The sequence below is a fragment of the Salvelinus namaycush genome, chromosome 34, assembly GCF_016432855.1.
Source record: "Salvelinus namaycush isolate Seneca chromosome 34, SaNama_1.0, whole genome shotgun sequence".
Classification (NCBI taxonomy): domain Eukaryota; kingdom Metazoa; phylum Chordata; class Actinopteri; order Salmoniformes; family Salmonidae; genus Salvelinus; species Salvelinus namaycush.
The window spans coordinates 1,436,275-1,453,123 of NC_052340.1; the positions used below are offsets into that span (position 1 = coordinate 1,436,275).

The 16,849-nt window shown below is 41.4% G+C and overlaps 1 protein-coding gene and 1 long non-coding RNA gene across 2 annotated transcripts in view; one reads left to right on the top strand and one right to left on the bottom strand.

Annotated features, from left to right (window-relative positions):
- The first annotated feature begins 340 nt into the window (after positions 1-340).
- Positions 341-4,983, top strand: LOC120028322. Its single transcript, XR_005473426.1, has 3 exons — positions 341-965; positions 1,457-1,902; positions 2,698-4,983. It is a non-coding gene; the product is annotated as an uncharacterized LOC120028322 (long non-coding RNA).
- LOC120028321 (interleukin-1 receptor accessory protein) overlaps positions 343-16,849 on the bottom strand; it is a 33,208-nt gene continuing 16,701 nt past the window's right edge. The window contains exons 3-11 of the mRNA XM_038973529.1: positions 12,481-12,766; positions 12,057-12,252; positions 10,136-10,304; positions 9,847-9,918; positions 4,463-4,589; positions 4,154-4,302; positions 1,764-1,907; positions 1,448-1,591; positions 343-987 (exon numbers count right to left, since the gene is read on the bottom strand). Coding sequence (XP_038829457.1) covers positions 611-987; positions 1,448-1,591; positions 1,764-1,907; positions 4,154-4,302; positions 4,463-4,589; positions 9,847-9,918; positions 10,136-10,304; positions 12,057-12,252; positions 12,481-12,766 — 1,664 coding nt within the window. The 3' untranslated portion in view covers positions 343-610. The remainder of the gene's footprint in view (positions 988-1,447; positions 1,592-1,763; positions 1,908-4,153; positions 4,303-4,462; positions 4,590-9,846; positions 9,919-10,135; positions 10,305-12,056; positions 12,253-12,480; positions 12,767-16,849) is intronic.

Consider the following 16,849-nt stretch of genomic DNA (forward strand, 5'->3'; position numbering starts at 1 on the left):
TCAAATAAAATGACAGAATAGTTTTGATGTACTTTAAAAGGAACGTAGTGTGAAAACTTACTAATCACTAGCAAGTGGACTCCCCTCCAAACTGTGCACATTAATCACACTGATTAAAGACACTAATTAGACATTGCTATGGCATGTTCGACTGAATATCAGCCTGTATATTTTCCATTATCAAAAACAATGACAAATGCACATACTCATAGCTATCATATCACCTTCCAGAAATATATATTCAACCAGCAACTCCAAACACAGTCATGTGAAAGATTATGCATAATATGACAAACATTAATGAAAATGTAATGAAATTAAATGACATGGATGAAATGGATATTGAGATATGAAAAAAATGCATTTATTCAGATAAATATTTACATATGAAAGTATACAAAATGAGACAATGCGAGACCCTTTCAAAAGAGCATTTAACAGAATGCAAAACAAATGGATGAATGGTTTCTCACTCACAAAAAGGAAACAAAACGACAGTGTAATAATGGAACAATGGTGTGTGTGTGGGCGGGCGTGCGTATGTCACATATATGCTATGCCATTCTGTATTCTAAGTGCAAGTTGCGTCTCCACTATGTTATTATGCTCGCTATGTGTCTATAACTATATTCTTCAGTGGTATAACGTTACTATCTTGGCTCTGTAGCTTGTCTTTAATCCTTCTGACAGGTAGCTCCACCCGGAGTCGCTTCCAGAACCTAGAGGACAGATCGCTGGATTTGTCCCCTTGCCATCGGACCAACGCCAGGGCTACTCTCGCTCGCCTCAGTTCGCGCACCCAGCCGTCCCGCCTCAAGGGCTTATACTGGACCAGGATGACCCGCAGATGTCCACCCCACGCCATGCTGTCTAGCCCTGCCTTGAGCTCCAGCAGGGCCTGGGTCCCCTGGAGGCCGTATCCTGGGCTGAGCACCACCAGGACGCGGCGACTGCGGCCCACAAAGGTCAGCGTCTCGTCAGTGATGGCTGGGAAGGGGATCACACCATTCTCACTCAGTAACACAGCGCTTCTGAGGGGGTCGGCCTGAGCAAGGCGCTATGCAGATTCACTAATCTTGATCACATAACGAGGAGTCATTCGGGATGCAAGATGATTTGTAGATCAGTGATTCAGCACAGCGCCTTCATTCAGGCCAATCCTCCGAATCCTCTAATGGTAATAGCATGTGTCATTGTTAGGGCCAGGGGAGGTTTGCTGACCATGTGACATGACCAGGGAAAACACCAGGCCCTGGTTGTAGGCTATTAGAGAGTTTTTCCTGGTCAGGTTGTGGTCAGGAAAATCTCCGGTCTGTAATCATCTCCCTCACAATTCCTACCCACTGGTTCATTCTTACACACTGTTCCCCTTTCTCTCATACACTCCTCATACCGCTGTTGTACTGTTCCATACTGATATCAGTGCCTGAAGATAGACCATACTCACTCCCTCCAGGAAGGCTGTCCCTGTCGAAGATGCAGACGGTATAGCCCAGCTCATTCTCCAGGACCCTGCGGAGTGTGAAGAGCACAAATTGCTCCTCCTCGCTATTCCTCGCGTACGAGATGTAGATGTCATACTCCTTGTCGTCTGAATGAGGGAGAAGGCAGAAACATAGTAAGAAGAAGAAAAAAAATATTTCAGAGATGTCATTATTAGGGTCAGGAGCTACACTTTCTTGGCCAGGTCAAGTGGTCAGGAAAAACGAATGGCCCTAGTCGGTTATTCTTAGCAAGGTCTGTCTGTACAGTCGGTGTCCCACCTGTACAGCGTTCGTCGGTTCCAAACCAGGAGCGATAGAGCAGCAGCAGCTCCAGCCAGAAGATGTGGTAGACCACGAACAGCACCAGCATCAGGAACAGAGTCACGCCCAGGCCACAGCCCAGCTCCACGGATGGCAGGTACACTGAAAATTCATTCGAGAATTGGGTGCCTCGGGCTGGCCTAGTTGGTAACACCATCACCTGCAGCTTATACTGTACCACTGTTCAAGGCGACATCTTCACAGTGCAAAAGAATTGTGCAAAGTGCGAAAAATAGCATAAACCTAATTGTTTATTTAACCTACTCTATATTTAGGCAGGTGATTCCCATTGAGGCCAATGTCGCAGTATGATTTAACAAGAATTTTGTAAACCGAGCAATACATCTATAGTTTCCTCTTTTTATAAAGCACATTGTTGAAGAAAAAGTTGAAAATGTAATCACGCTGATCACAACGAGGTTTATTGTAATTTTAGCACTTTGCACAATTATTTTGCACTACGAAAATGTTGCCCTCAGTCCTGTGGTAGCCTTAAATCAAATCCAAACCCTCCGACCTGTATGTCTCATCCTGCTCTCCCTCACTGTTATGCCTGCTTATCCCCCCCCAAAAAATCATAAAAAAATGGGAAAGGCCTGTGTGATAGAGCCAACTCTTCTAGGCTACAGGATTGGTGTGACCTGCACTCACCGGAAAAACTATTGATAATGATAATATACTGTACTTTGTTTGTTAATTCTTTAGAGCCTAAGATGTTGGGGGAAAGGGGGGGGGAGTGCTATGCTGACATATGGAATTGTTTTAAGATGGTCATACTATGGATCATTTAGCTTGTTTGTTTTAATTCAATTTTTATTTTTACACATATTTAACCCCTTTTTTGGGGTAGGAACAAAACTACCTTCATAATTCCATATTTTTGTTTTTACAGGTACTGGTTACCTTCAGACGAGTCCCATGACACAATCTCAGCTTTCCACAGTGCAGGCCCATTCATTTGTAGCCCGAACGGTTCGGACACTACCAAACAGAAGTTGGCAAATAGACGGTGCCAACTACCAACTTCAGATATCTGTAGCTTAAACTGACGGATTTTTTATGGGAATTGTTTTATTATGTAACTTTTATTATGCACCTTTCACACGAGTGATTGCAGCCCAATGTGCTTCACAAGTTATTGCTTGAAATAATAAAACACTAAAGCATGTAGCATGTAAAAATAAAACAAAACAGAGCAAGATATAAAACAATGGTATACAAATAATACTAAAAGGAAACAATGAGAATTTATCAAATGTAAAAGCATTAAAACAGAATATTGATATTGATTTTTTTTAAGAATGTTACACTAAACAGTCCAAACCTCTGCTACTTACCCTCTGCAGAGATGAAGTTTTATTTTAAATTCTATCATGGAAATGATCGGTGGTGGAAATTCAAATAATGAGGAGAGGCAAAGCCAATAATCAATCAACATTTTACTTTTATTAAAAACGTATTATAACGAGGAGGCTGGTCGCACCCCCCATGCAGGTGAAATGGAGTGAGAGCCCCCTGTACAAAAAGTACAGGAGCATTTATATAGTCAAACTACCCCATGCAAGCATCTGCAAAACACGTGACCCTGTGTATGTGTGTGTGTGTGTGTGTGTGTGTGTGTGTGTGTGTGTGTGTGTGTGTGTGTGTGTGTGTGTGTGTGTGTGTGTGAGAGGAGACAACTGGGTGAAAAGGTTGCCTCAGTCTGTTACAACTGAGTGAGAACAATAGGGGCCAGAATGACAGGAAGTCACTCCAGACATACTTCCTCTAACAATAGCTCAACGGTTACCCCAATTTGGGCAAGCAAGTGCCTTTGACTTTCGGCCCAGATTATGTATGGTCGTACTGGTCACACACAAAACATGAATCTTTCGCCCCGAAACGGGCTCCAAACAGAACAATAGCTATATCATTGGTGTGCAGGATATAACATTTAACTCTGTCTCCAGTTAACTTAAGAGGAGCCAGTCAGTTTCTGTCAAGTCTTGGCTGAGTGCCCAGACATCACGGGTTCATTCTACACACACAGAACAGTTAGAACAGGCCTCTATTAAGGCGCGCACACACACTTTTCTATCTATATGACTTTGTTAAAAGAAACTAACTCAAGCCCAATGCCTAGGCTTAAAGACAGATATTTTAGTACAAAAGCATTAGTAACGTTTAACAGAAAACGTCCTCACGGATCACACAACAGTCCACAAGATCAACCGCGGAGCACTAGCGACACACCACTTTCCCCATCGTGACTAATACGATATCCAGCACATTTCCACACAAATGATCAACAAATGTCATATTGTAAATGTCACATGCTATGCTCTTTGGTGTTTTAAATCATTCCTCACCCTCCTCTTCGAGCACTGCCCTGCGGGTCGCTACACCTCGGCCGTTGCGTCCGGAGCAGTTGTATTCTCTGGTCAGGTCCTCTGAGCTGAAGTCCTGGATACGGAGCACATTCTCAACTGTCCAGTCCTCAAAATAATTCAACACCACCCTGTAGGATAGAGAGATGAGGGGAGGGAAGGGAAAAATTGGACAGAGGTAACAGAAGAATGAGAGGAGAGGATAGATAGAAACAAACAAAAATAACGGTATAAAAGAATAGAGAAGAATAGAAATGAGAAGATAAAGTAACAGAAGAGGATGAGACTTACCTAGAAGTGAATGAGATGCGGGGATCAGCTAGCTGATCTACAGTCTTCCCATCGATGGTCCACCAGGTCTCCCTGGGTCCTTCCAGGTAGGGCAATGACACCCTGCATGTGAGATCCACCTCTGACCCTGCAACAGTCACCACGGCGATCAATTCTGCTGCATTACCATGGGAACTGTCTACTGTGCTACCATGACAATATCACCCAATCTCATCAACTCACAAAAAAATGCAAGTAGCATTCTGTGAAATGGTATTGATTGTACTCGATTGCCAGTAATCAAATAAATGTGGAACTGTCAGTTTGGTCTGCACCCTGTGATGGGAAATATTATTATTGGCACAATCAAAGAACAGCTAAACGGGTACAACACTCTACACTAACTGGTGCAACAAATATAACCTAAAACAAAGCACACTGGGAAATATGTTAAATGAGGCCCAGAAGTCACAAGACCATTTATTTTATTTTATTTATTTAACCTTTATTTAACCAGGAAGGGCTCATTGAGATTTAAAATCTCTTTTTCAAGAGTGTCCTGGCCAAGATAGGCAGCACCAAGTCATTACAAAAATTAGACAGACAGACAACATGAAAAACTACAAGTAATCTAGTAAAAACCATTGAATTCACAAGAGTATAACAATATCAAAAACAGCAAATTAAAAACATTGACAGGTCAGGGAATCAGCCTCAAAATCCTTCATCAGTGATTTAAAAACACCAATCGGGACAAGTTCTTCCAGTTTAAAATTATTTTGTAAGGTGTTCCAAGACGATGGCGCAGAGTACATAAAAGACCTTTTACCAAATTCAGTTCGAACAGTTAGCAGGATAAAGTCTAGCGAACGAAGAGAGTACCCACCACATTTCTGAACAATAAAAATGCCCAAATAAAAAGGTAGTAAACCCAAAATGGCTTTGTAAGTAAAAGTATACCAGTGACTGAGCCTACGAGTGACTAGAGAAGGCCAGCCAACCCTGGTATACAAAGTGCAGTGGTGCGTAAGGGTTTTGCAGTTTAAAATAAATCTCAAAGTGCCATGGTAAAGGGTGTCAATTGATCTCAAACACTGAGCGGAAGCATTCATATATAAAATATCCCCATAGTCTAGTAAAGGCATAAATGTAGCTGATACTAGCCTCCTTCTGGCTTCAAAAGAAAAACAGGCCTTATTCCTAAAATAAAAACCCAATTTCAGCTTCAATTTTTTTGTAAGTTGTTGAATATGCAATTTAAAAGAGAGGCCGTCATCAATTAGAATTCCAAGATATTTATATGAGGTTACAACCTCAATCTCCTTGCCCTGACAGGTAGTAAGAGGTGAAAGGTTCAGAGGTCTATTTCTTGCATTAGAAAACACCATTAGTTTAGTTGTCAGTATTGAGGATAAGCTTCAATTGACACAAGGTATGTTGAACAGTATAAAAAGCATGCACCCACAATTGGTCAATAGGTTGGAAATGTACTGTATTCTATGTGGTGATAGTATTCTAACATGTGAAATACAGATATTCTTTCCTCACGTATGACAATTTTCACACAATAAAGTGTAATAGGTTGTCAAACGTTTACACTGCATGTTGAGTTAAGTTGAGCCTTGCTGTTAGAAAAAAAATCAAAGTATCCAGCTTTTTGCTATCACATACGCATCTCCCCAAACGCACCCAATAATCATTGCCCATCGCAACTTTCAAATTAGTGACAGCCAACACATAAGATACGTTTATCAAACTTAGTTACAGTAACTTCTAAGTTCTAAAACTGATCTCAAGTCAGTTATTAAAATGTTGGAGATGGAGAGGCCTCGATGTGAGATTCACCTCTGACCCTGCAACAGTCACCAAGGCTATCAATACTGCTGCATTACCATGGGAACAATGTCTACTGTACTAGATATTGTCACCATGACAATATCACCGCTACAGCCATGACTACAACGTTGTCAAATTAAACATTTGAATAAAATTAAAATGGAATAGCTAAAACTCTGATGTTGATGATTATAATTTTTTCTATTTATTGAGACAACTCTGTCACAACCATATGCTTAGTATTAATTCTAATTCGATGATCACAACAGCGAAAAGTGGGAAGGGATGGTCTGATCTTCAACTGAATTGTATGACTTGTTAAGGGGACAGGCTTGAATCTGAGTTGAATAAGTTTAACTTGATTTATCGTAATATGCACTGAGTGTACAAATCATTAGGAACACCTTCCTAATATTGAGAAGAACCCCCTTTTGCCCTCAGAAACGCCTAAATTTGTCAGGGCATTGACTCTACAAGGTGTTGAAAGCGTTCCACAGGGATGCTGGCCCATGTTGACTCCAATGCTTCCTACAGTTGTGTCAAGTGGGCTGGATGTCCTTCGGGTGGTGGACTGTTGAGCGTGAAAAACCCAACAGCGTTGCAGTTCTTGACACAAACCGGTGCACCTGGCACCTTACCCCGTTCAAAGGGACTTAAAATATTTTGTCTTGCCCATTTACCCTCTGGAAGGCACACATACACAATCCAATTGTTTCCAGGCTTAAAAATCTTTCTTTAACCTGTCAGCTCCCCATCTACACTGATTGAAGTGGATTTAACAACTGACACTGATAAGGGATCATAGCTGTCACCTGGATTCACCTGGTCAGTCTATGTCATGTGTGTGTGTGTGTGTATGTACACGCACGTACGCGCGCACACACACACCGTTCAAAAGTTTGGGGTCACTTAGAAATGTCCTTGTTTTTGAAAGAAAAGCTAATTTTTTGTACATTAAAATAACATCAAATTGATCAGACATACAGTGTAGACATTGTTAATGTTGTAAATGACTATTGTAGCTGGAAAACACGTCTCAACGTCAACAGTGAAGTGGCGACTCCGGGATGCTGGCCTTCTAGGCAGAGTTCCTCTGTCCAGTGTCTGTGTTATTTTGCCCATCTTAATCTTTTCTTTTTATTGGCCAGTCTGAGATATGGCTTTATCTTTGCAACTCTGCCTAGAAGGTTATTCTGGTTAGAGCCAGTTTGCGCTGTTCTGTGAAGTAGGGAGTAGTACACAGCGTTGTATGAGATCTTCAGTTTCTGGCAATTTCTCGCATGGCATAGCCTTCATTTCTCAGAACAAGAATAGACTGACGAGTTTCGGAAGAAAGGTCTTTGTTTCTGGCCATTTTGAGCCTGTAATCGAACCCACAAATGCTGATGCTCCAGATACTCAACTAGTCTAAAGAAGGCCAGTTTTATTGCTTCTTTAAATCAGCACAACAGTTTTAAGCTGTGCTAACATAATTGCAAAAGTGTTTTATAATGATCAATTATCCTTTTAATATGAAAAACTTGGATTAGCTAACACAACGTGCCATTGGAACACAGGAGTGATGGTTGCAGATAACGGGCCTCTGTACGCCTATGTAGATATTACCTAAAAAAAAAAATTGCTGTTTCCACCTACAATAGTAATTTACAAGATTAACAATGTCTACACTGTATTTCTGATCAATTTGATGTAATTTTAAAAATTTGCTTTTCTTTCAAAAACAAGGACATTTCTAAGTGATATATATACAGTTGAAGTCGGAAGGTTACATACACCTTAGCCAAATACATTTAAACTCAGTTTTTTTTCACAATTCCTGACATTTAATCCAAGTAAAAATTCCCTGTCTTAGGTCAGTTAGAATCACCACTTTATTTGAAGAATGTGAAATGTCAGAATAATAGTAGAGAGAATAAATTATTTCAGCATTTATTTCTTTCATCACATTCCCAGTGGGTCAGAAGTTTACATACACTTAATTAGTATTTGGTAGCATTGCCTTTAAATTGTTTAACTTGGGTCAAACGTTTCAGGTAGCCTTCCACAAGCTTCCCACAATAAGTTGGGTGAATTTCGGCCCATTCCTCCTGACAGAGCTGGTGTAACTGGGGCAGGTTTGTAGGATCCTTGCTCGCACATGCTTTTTCAGTTCTGACCACAACTTTTCTATAGGATTGAGGTCAGGGCTTTGTGATGGCCACTACAATACCTTGACTTTCTTGTCCTTAAGCCATTTTGCCACAACTTTGGAAGTATGCTTGGGGTCATTGTCCGTTTGGAAGACCCATATGTGACCAAGCTTTAACTTCCTGACTGATGTCTTGAGATGTTGCTTCAATATATCCACATAGTTCTCCTGCCTCATGATGCCATCTATTTTGTGAAGTGCACCAGTCCCCCCTGATCTGCACTTTTCGCACCAAAGTAAGTTCATCTCTAGGAGACAGAATGCGTCTCCTTCCTGAGCGGTATGACGGCTGCGTGGTCTCATGGTGTTTGTACAGATGAACGTGGTACCTTCAGGCATTTGGAAATTGCTCCCAAGGATGAACCAGACTTGTGGAGGTCTACAAATTTTGAACCAGACTTGTGGAGGTCTTGGCTGATTTCTTTTGATTTTCTTATGATGTCAAGCAAAGAGGCACTGAGTTTGAAGGTAGGCCTTGAAATACATCCACAGGTACACCTCCAATTGACTCAAATTATGTCAATTAGCCTATCAGAAGCTTCTAAAGCCATGACATCATTTTCTGGAATTTTCCAAGCTGTTTAAAGGCACAGTCAACTTACTGAATGTAAACTTCTGACCCACTGGAATTGTGATACAGTGAATTATATGTGAAATAATGTGTCGGTCAACAATTGTTGGAAAAATTACTTGTGTCATGCACAAAGTACATGTCTTAACCGACTTGTCAAAACTATAGTTTGTTAACTGTGGAGTGGTTTAAAAATGACTTGTAATGACACCAACCTAAGTGTATGTAAACTTCCGACTTCAACTGTATATATATAGATGCCTAATTGGCATGTTGCTAACTGGTCTGCATAAACCAATAGTTATATATATATATATATATATATGCTTTTCAGTATTTCTACATCTTTAGTAGAAAGATTTCTCTCACACATGCTTTGTCATCGTACTGCTGTCAATTCTCCTTTTATCTCTTTCTGTGTCAAGTTGTCTGGATGTCCTTTGTGTGTTGGACCATTATTGATACACACGGGAAACTGTTGAGCGTGAAAAACCCGGCAGTATTGCAGTTCTTGACACAAACCGGTGCGCCTGGCACCTAGTACCATACCCCGTTCAAAGGCACTTAAATATTTTATCTTGCTCATGGCACACATACACAATCCAATTGTCTCAATGATTAAACCTCTTTCTTTAACCTGTCTCCTCCCCTTCATCTACACTGATTGAAGTGACATCAATAAGGGATCATAGCCTTCACCTGCTCAGTCTATGTCATGGAAAGAGCAGTGTTCCTAATGTTTTGTACACTGTGTATATCTTGATCAATATATTGATATGCTGATGTATCTAATAATCTATCTCTACCTACCTTTTTTGACAGGATAGAGTTGCTCCTTGGTAGGGTTGAGTATATTTGGCTGTTTGGGTAAACCACTGGAAGCTGAGAGAAACACAAAAGAGAAATGACGCCCCCACTTATTGAAAGTTTGACATTATCATATTGCAAGATCAGATATTTATCCATAAAACCTTGACTATGGGAAATATTCAAAAACATATCACTGAATTGCTTTCATGGTCTCAAACATTAACAAAAGGATGTACAGTGCAACGTTCATTGTTACAAAACATTCAGATAGTTGTGAAAAAGGCCTTACACACTGCGGTTACATTGACCACTCTGGTGAATTTGATGGCTCTTCCTTTGGTCTCATAAGTGACCACACAGTGGTACAGTCCTTGGTAGTGCTCCAACATTACATGGATGACCAGCGTGTCTCCTTTTAACACACGATCGATGTTGACGTTCCCGAAGGCATTGCACTCCTGCTCAAGGTCAACACAGGAGGGGGAGGGGGGGGGGGGTAGAGCACAGTAGATCACAGGAGGTTGGTGGCACCTTAATTGGGGATGACAGGCTCGTGGTAGTGGCAGGAGTGGAATTAGTGAAATGGTATCAAACACATGGTTTCCATGTATTTATGCCATTCCATGTGCTCTGTTCTGGCCATTATTATGAGGCGTCCTCCCCTCAGCCGCCTCCACTGGAGTAGATCATTTTTAGTAGAAGAGAGGAACCAAAGAGGTCCATTGACCTTTTGGTCATGTAGTGTATGTCCTGCCATGCTTTGTTAGAGGCTATATTTGTTAGACGCATTAGTGAGACCAACTCCTTGCCCTTGTGGTTAGAGTTTCCGCCCTGCTTGGCACTCAGCATTAAGGAGATGGGTTGGGAGTAAGTCCCTGCGATAGACTGGCATCCTGTCGTATTGTAACGTGTTGTGTTCCACTTTTACAGTAATTTTATTGTCAACTTTTTTATAGTTGATTCCTCTACAGATTACTCCGTCACGTTATTCTACACTGGGTACAAATTGACAATCAACATAAAACAAAGACAATACAATTGTTTATACAACGAGTGGGTCTAATCCTGGATGATGATTGGTTGAAACCGCATTCTAGACGGATGTAATACAACTGTGATGGCCAAAACATAAGATATGTTCAGCAAATTCCAAACTTAAAAAGGTTGATTTTACTTAGAAGGTTCTAAAACTTAACAAAAAACTGTGGCCAAAACATTAAGAGTTCTCAAATTTTGTAATCAGTGATGAAACCAGTCAAACTTTATAAATCAGTCTTGAAATGGCACAACGTGGGCTTTAATTTTGAAAATAACTGTAATTTACAATTCGGTATCTTAGCTGAACATTTGTTGTTCATTTTACAGCTAACAAATGCAGTAATTTGCTAGACCAGAATGCCTTGAGGTCTACAGAAAACATATTGTAAACTGGTATAGCAGCACATTACTGTATGATTTACTGTAAATAGAAAAATACAGCAATCTGTTACAGTGCTGATTTTCTGGTGTATTGTAATGTTTTTAAAATTGTATAACTGCCTTAATTTTGCTTGACCCTAGGAAGAGTAGCTGCTGCCTTGGCATCAGGTAATGGGGATCCATAATAAATACAAATATGCGCATATTTGCAAATCCCACAATTTAGACTGCCAAACAGCAAACACCTACTTAGACCCAAACATCTCTTCAAAGGAAGTTACTACATATAGTCCACTTTGTTACATTCTCTATGAAATTGGCTTTTAAATGACGTGTAATTCAAAATAGTGAGCTTTGTATATATGTTCATTTTAAAAAGTGGTTAAAATTCATGACATTTCGGTGACACTAGTATGATAAACAAAAAAATATATACATTTTCATCAAGATTGAGATTTTTATGTCAACTTTTTGAAAATACTAATATTAATAGACCAAAATACTAACAACTCAAACCTGATAGGTAGATATAATTGTGGTGCCAGGCCCAAATTATAACCAAAAACATGTTTACAACTTAGTATACAATCTGACAACAATGTTTTGAACCCTGGGGTATACTGATGATCGCAGTGCTTTTTAATAAGGAACCTATTTTTTGAATTGTATCAAGTAATACACTTTCTTAGCTGCTATTTGTATTATGTACAGCATCCAAGTGACAGTACTGGCCATTCTCCCATATGGTAAATTAAATTAATTGTACACAGACAGACCGAGGGTCACCTTACATGGTACCAGGTGACAGAGTGGCTAGTGTTAGGCAGCTTGATGTCCTCCAGGTCAGGGCAGGTTAGGGTCCTGCCCTCCTGTATGGGCACGATGACTGGGGTGGGAGGTACAGCAGCCTTCACCTCACAGTTAGGGTCCTGGCCACTTGGCAACACCTGCAGGCGCATGGCAATCTTGGCACACGATGTCCTGTTTCTGAGAGGGGAAAGTACACACACCATGTTAAATCAGACAAACTTTGACTTTTAGGACAAACTTTGATATTGTTGTTCAGGGGGTTTTGGCTCAGGATATGACGCACTTTCTGACCGTCTGACAGATAATGATGATGGGTTCAAAAGATTAAAAGAATGACACTTTTTATACAAACATCTGCTCATAGACAGGTTTTCTTGGCACTACCAAGCCCAGTCTCCATCCTACCTCAGCATGCAGATGTACTGGCCCGCGTCCTGCGTGGTGGTGGGCTGCAGCCAGAGCTTCTCCCTCTCCTTGCTGAGCCTCTGGTCGGGGTGGTGGAAGTCGATGGGTTGTTCCAGGTCCTGACCTGCAGCCACGTGGTACCACACAAGGTTGAGGCCTGCTGCCTGGATCGAGCTGTAGTTGTAGACAGTGGGGTGGGAGAAGAGAGGGCAGAGAAGACAGCATGCCTCCCCCTCCATCACCCTCACGGCTCCGCCTGACTCGCCCCAGTCGTGGCACTGGATCACTGAGAGGGATAGAGGGATTACTCTAGACAGACAAAAACACACCTCTCTCTCTCTTACATTGTACCCCACTTCCCATGTTGTATTTAGGAACATTGGGCTTGGAGAAGTGGGATAGGGAGAAGGTGTGAGATGTGGGGCACTCTGCTGATATCGGGGGGCCTGTACTACTGTAGTCCTCATCATATGTTTCTGTAAAGGGGTGGAGGTAGGGGGGCTATGCTGGGCTGCACGACAGTTTGACGGTAATTCCCCTGTCAGATTCACACAGAGAGAGTATTAATCTGACTATGAAAAGACCTGCAAGTTTCCGTTTGCAGAGGTCTACACGCACCACACCGACAGCCACACACATACATGCACTTTCTTAAACAATACTAACGGGAGATGACATGCACCTGCGAGCTAAAATAAGCTTGTCCCACAAGAATAAACCAGTGATTTAGCTGATATTACATTGATATCAGACGCTCCAACAGATCCATAGAAGATGCCATTTTCATATTCACACATATTCACACATTCATATTCACACGGCTGTAACACATCTGGACAAGAGGAACATCTATGTGAGAATGCTCTTCATTGACTACAGTTTAGCATTCAACACTATTGTTTCCTCCAAGTTTGACACCAAGCTCAGAGCCCTGGGTCTGGACCACACCCTCTGCAACTGAATCCTTGACATCATGAAGGGCAGACCACAGGCTGTGAGGATTGGCAACACCTCCTCCACATTGACACTTAACACAGAGGTCCCCCAAGGTTGTGTCCTCAGCCCTCTGCTATACTTCCTTTTCACCCACAACTGTGTGTCTTTGCACGACACAAACTCCATCATCAAGTTTGCTGACGACACCACGGTTGTAGGCCTGATAACCAACAACGACGAGTCAGCCTATAGAGAGGAGGTAAGTGAAATGGCATTGTGGTGCCAGGACAACAACCTCTCCCTTAAGCCAGTAAGTGTTAATTGAGGAGGATCCACATCAAATGGACTGCAGTAGAGAGTCAGCAGTTTTATGTTCCTTGGCGTCCACATCACCGAGGACTTGTCATGGACCAACAACACCACTCGTCAAGAGGGCACAACAGCGTCTCTACTTCCTAAGGCTGCTGAAGAAATTGAGAATGCCACCCCAGGTCCTCTCCAAAAACTACCGCTGCACCATCGAGAGCGTCCTGACCAGTTAGATCACAGTCTGGTAAAGGAATTGCTTGGGAGTGCATTCTCTTCCAGCATTCTCACATAGGTGTTCCTTTTGTCCAGGTGGGAAAGGGCAGTGTGGACTGCAATAGAGATTGCATCATCTGTGGATCTGTTGGGGCGGTATGCAAATTGGAGTGGGTCTAGGGTTTCCCGGAAAATGGTGTTGATGTGAGCCATGACCAGCCTTTCAAGCCTTTCAGGTTGAAAATGTCAGTGAAGACACTTGCCAGTTGGTCAGCACATGCTTGGAGTAAACGTCCTGGTAATCTGTCTGGCCCTGCGGCCTTGTGAATGTTGACCTGTTTAAAAGGTCTTACATCAGCTACGGAGAGCGTTATCACACAGTCGTCCAGAACAGCTAATGCTGTCATGCATGCTTCAGTGTTGCTTGCCTTCGAAGCGAGCATAGAAGTTATTTAGCTCATCTGGTAGGCTCGTGTCACTGGGCAGCTTGCGGCTGTGCTTCCCTTTAATCCGCACCTTACTGTGACACTTATGGTGACCGTATTACTGCCACACCGGCAGTCACGAGTCATGATGGCAGTCAAATTCAGTATGACCGTTTAGTCATGGTAATTAGACTTCTCCAAGCTCTGATGTTGCTGATGGTTATTAGTTGTTTACTAAACGTGCTAACTGCCTGGTACACAGCACTCTATTGTCCCTCTAATCACTCTGTGTGCAATGCAAATGTAATCAAAAATCTAATCAAACGCTTCATGAGAGACCATGAGCTCATGTTGCGCAACATTTCTATCGGCTATGCAATAGTGCGATAAAACAAAGTGATGACCTCTATTAAAAAGAGGCGGATCCTATCAGCTTTCTATAGGGTAGGCCTACTATTTATCAATTCTCATAATATGAAGCACATTGCTTTGCTTTACAACAGGAGTATAGCCTATCTGGCTGGCATGAAAATGAACCACGGGAAAAGCGTCCTCCATTTGCTATTTAAGTGCCAAGATGACACTTTTTTTGTTCTAAATCAAAACTAATTTCACACATATATTACTTAGTATATGTAAAGACAATATTAAATTAAGAATAGTCTGATGGGTGACAATATTATCTATCACTTGTGGATTATGTATTATCACGTGTGAATGATGCCCAGCTTGTGCAGTAAGGCAAGGAACAGCGCAAGCCTTTTTTTGATAAGGTTTGTATCACAACTAAAGAGGCCAAAAAATTCCTGAAAATTAAGCACATTAATCTGCTTTATAACTGGTGTAGAGCCTAACAGGCTAATAGGCTGCACGTGAGTTTCACAAATGGGGAAGATCATTTTCACCATAGAAATGCACATTTTTTATAAAGCATTACATGCATAATCGCATTTGTCTTCACTTTCGAGAACAGTGTTTTCCCGCTAATTGATTGCATTTTGGAACATGTTTTTTTTTTCTTGCACAGAAGGACAAGTTGACCAGTAGCATAGGTCAACTTTTGTACTATGGGGGATAGTCAACTCAACAAAAAAGAAACGTCCCTTTTTCAGGAACCTGTCTTTCAAAGATAATTCTTAAAACTCCAAATAACTTCACAGATCTTCATTGTAAAGGGTTTAAACAATGTTCCTCATGCTTGTTCAATGAACCATAAACAATTAATGAACATGCACCTGTGGAACGGTCGTTAAGACACTAATAGCTTACAGACGGTAGGCAATTAAGGTTACAGTTATAAAAACTTAGGACACTAAAGAGCCATTTCTACTGACTCTGAAAAAGAAAGATGGCCAGGGTCCCTGCTCATCTGTGTGAACATCTTCAATATGCACCTCGGAATTCGTTAAGAGGGACGCACACAGTTGCTTCCCTGATGTGTCTGTCTTCATTCACTTGTAGCCTATTTCTTAGCTGAAATGCTAAGGGCATTGGCTACATCTTAGAGAGCCATGTGGGTGATAGGTGCTTTGGAGCACGGCAGCTGGAAGAAGGGAATTATAATTATTATATTCAGCCCAAGGGCACAACGGCCACTTTGGATGGATTTTTTAGTAGTAAAAAAATAAAGAAAAACCCTTGAATGAGAAGGTGTTTTAAAACTTTTGACCAGTAGTGTATACCATGTGTATCCCGTACATACCACTAATAAAACTTGAAACTTGACAGCTGCAACGTTCGTTGTCCCGGTTCTCTATCCCCGCCCCCAATGAAATAACGACCTTTTAGCAGCATTGAATACTGTAAGGCTGATAAATGTAAAATACTTATTATAAAAACCCTATACTTCATTCAAACGTTTCATCTTAAATGACAAAATAATATACACTGAGTGTATAAAACATTAGGTAGACCTGCTCTTTCCATGACATAGCCTGACCAGGTGATTCCAGGTGAAAGCTATGGTCTCTTATTGATGTCACTTGTTAAATCCACTTCAAATCAGTGTAAATGAAGGGGAGGATTTTCAAGTCTTGAGACTATTGAGACATGGACTGTGCATGTGTGCCATTCAGAGGGTGAATGGGCAAGACCAAAGATGTAAGTGCCTTTGAACGGGGTATGGTAGTAGGTGCACTGGTTTGAGTGTGTCAAGAACTGCAATGCTGCTGGGTTTTTCACGCTCAACAGTTTCCCGTGTGTATCAAGAATGGTCCACCTACCAAAGAACATCCATCCAACTTGACACATGGAGTCAACATGGACCTGGACCAGTATCCCTGTGGAATGACACCTTGTAGAGTCCATGCCCCAACGAGTTGAGGCTGTTCTGAGGGCAAAAGGGGGTGCAACTCAATATTAGGAAGGTGTTCCTTATGTTTTGTAAACTCAGTGTATGTGTGCCAATTGAAATAACTTTATTGAACTACATTTTAATTTGATAAACATTATGAGCTATTTTCGGGTGGTGTTAAGCCAGTGCAATT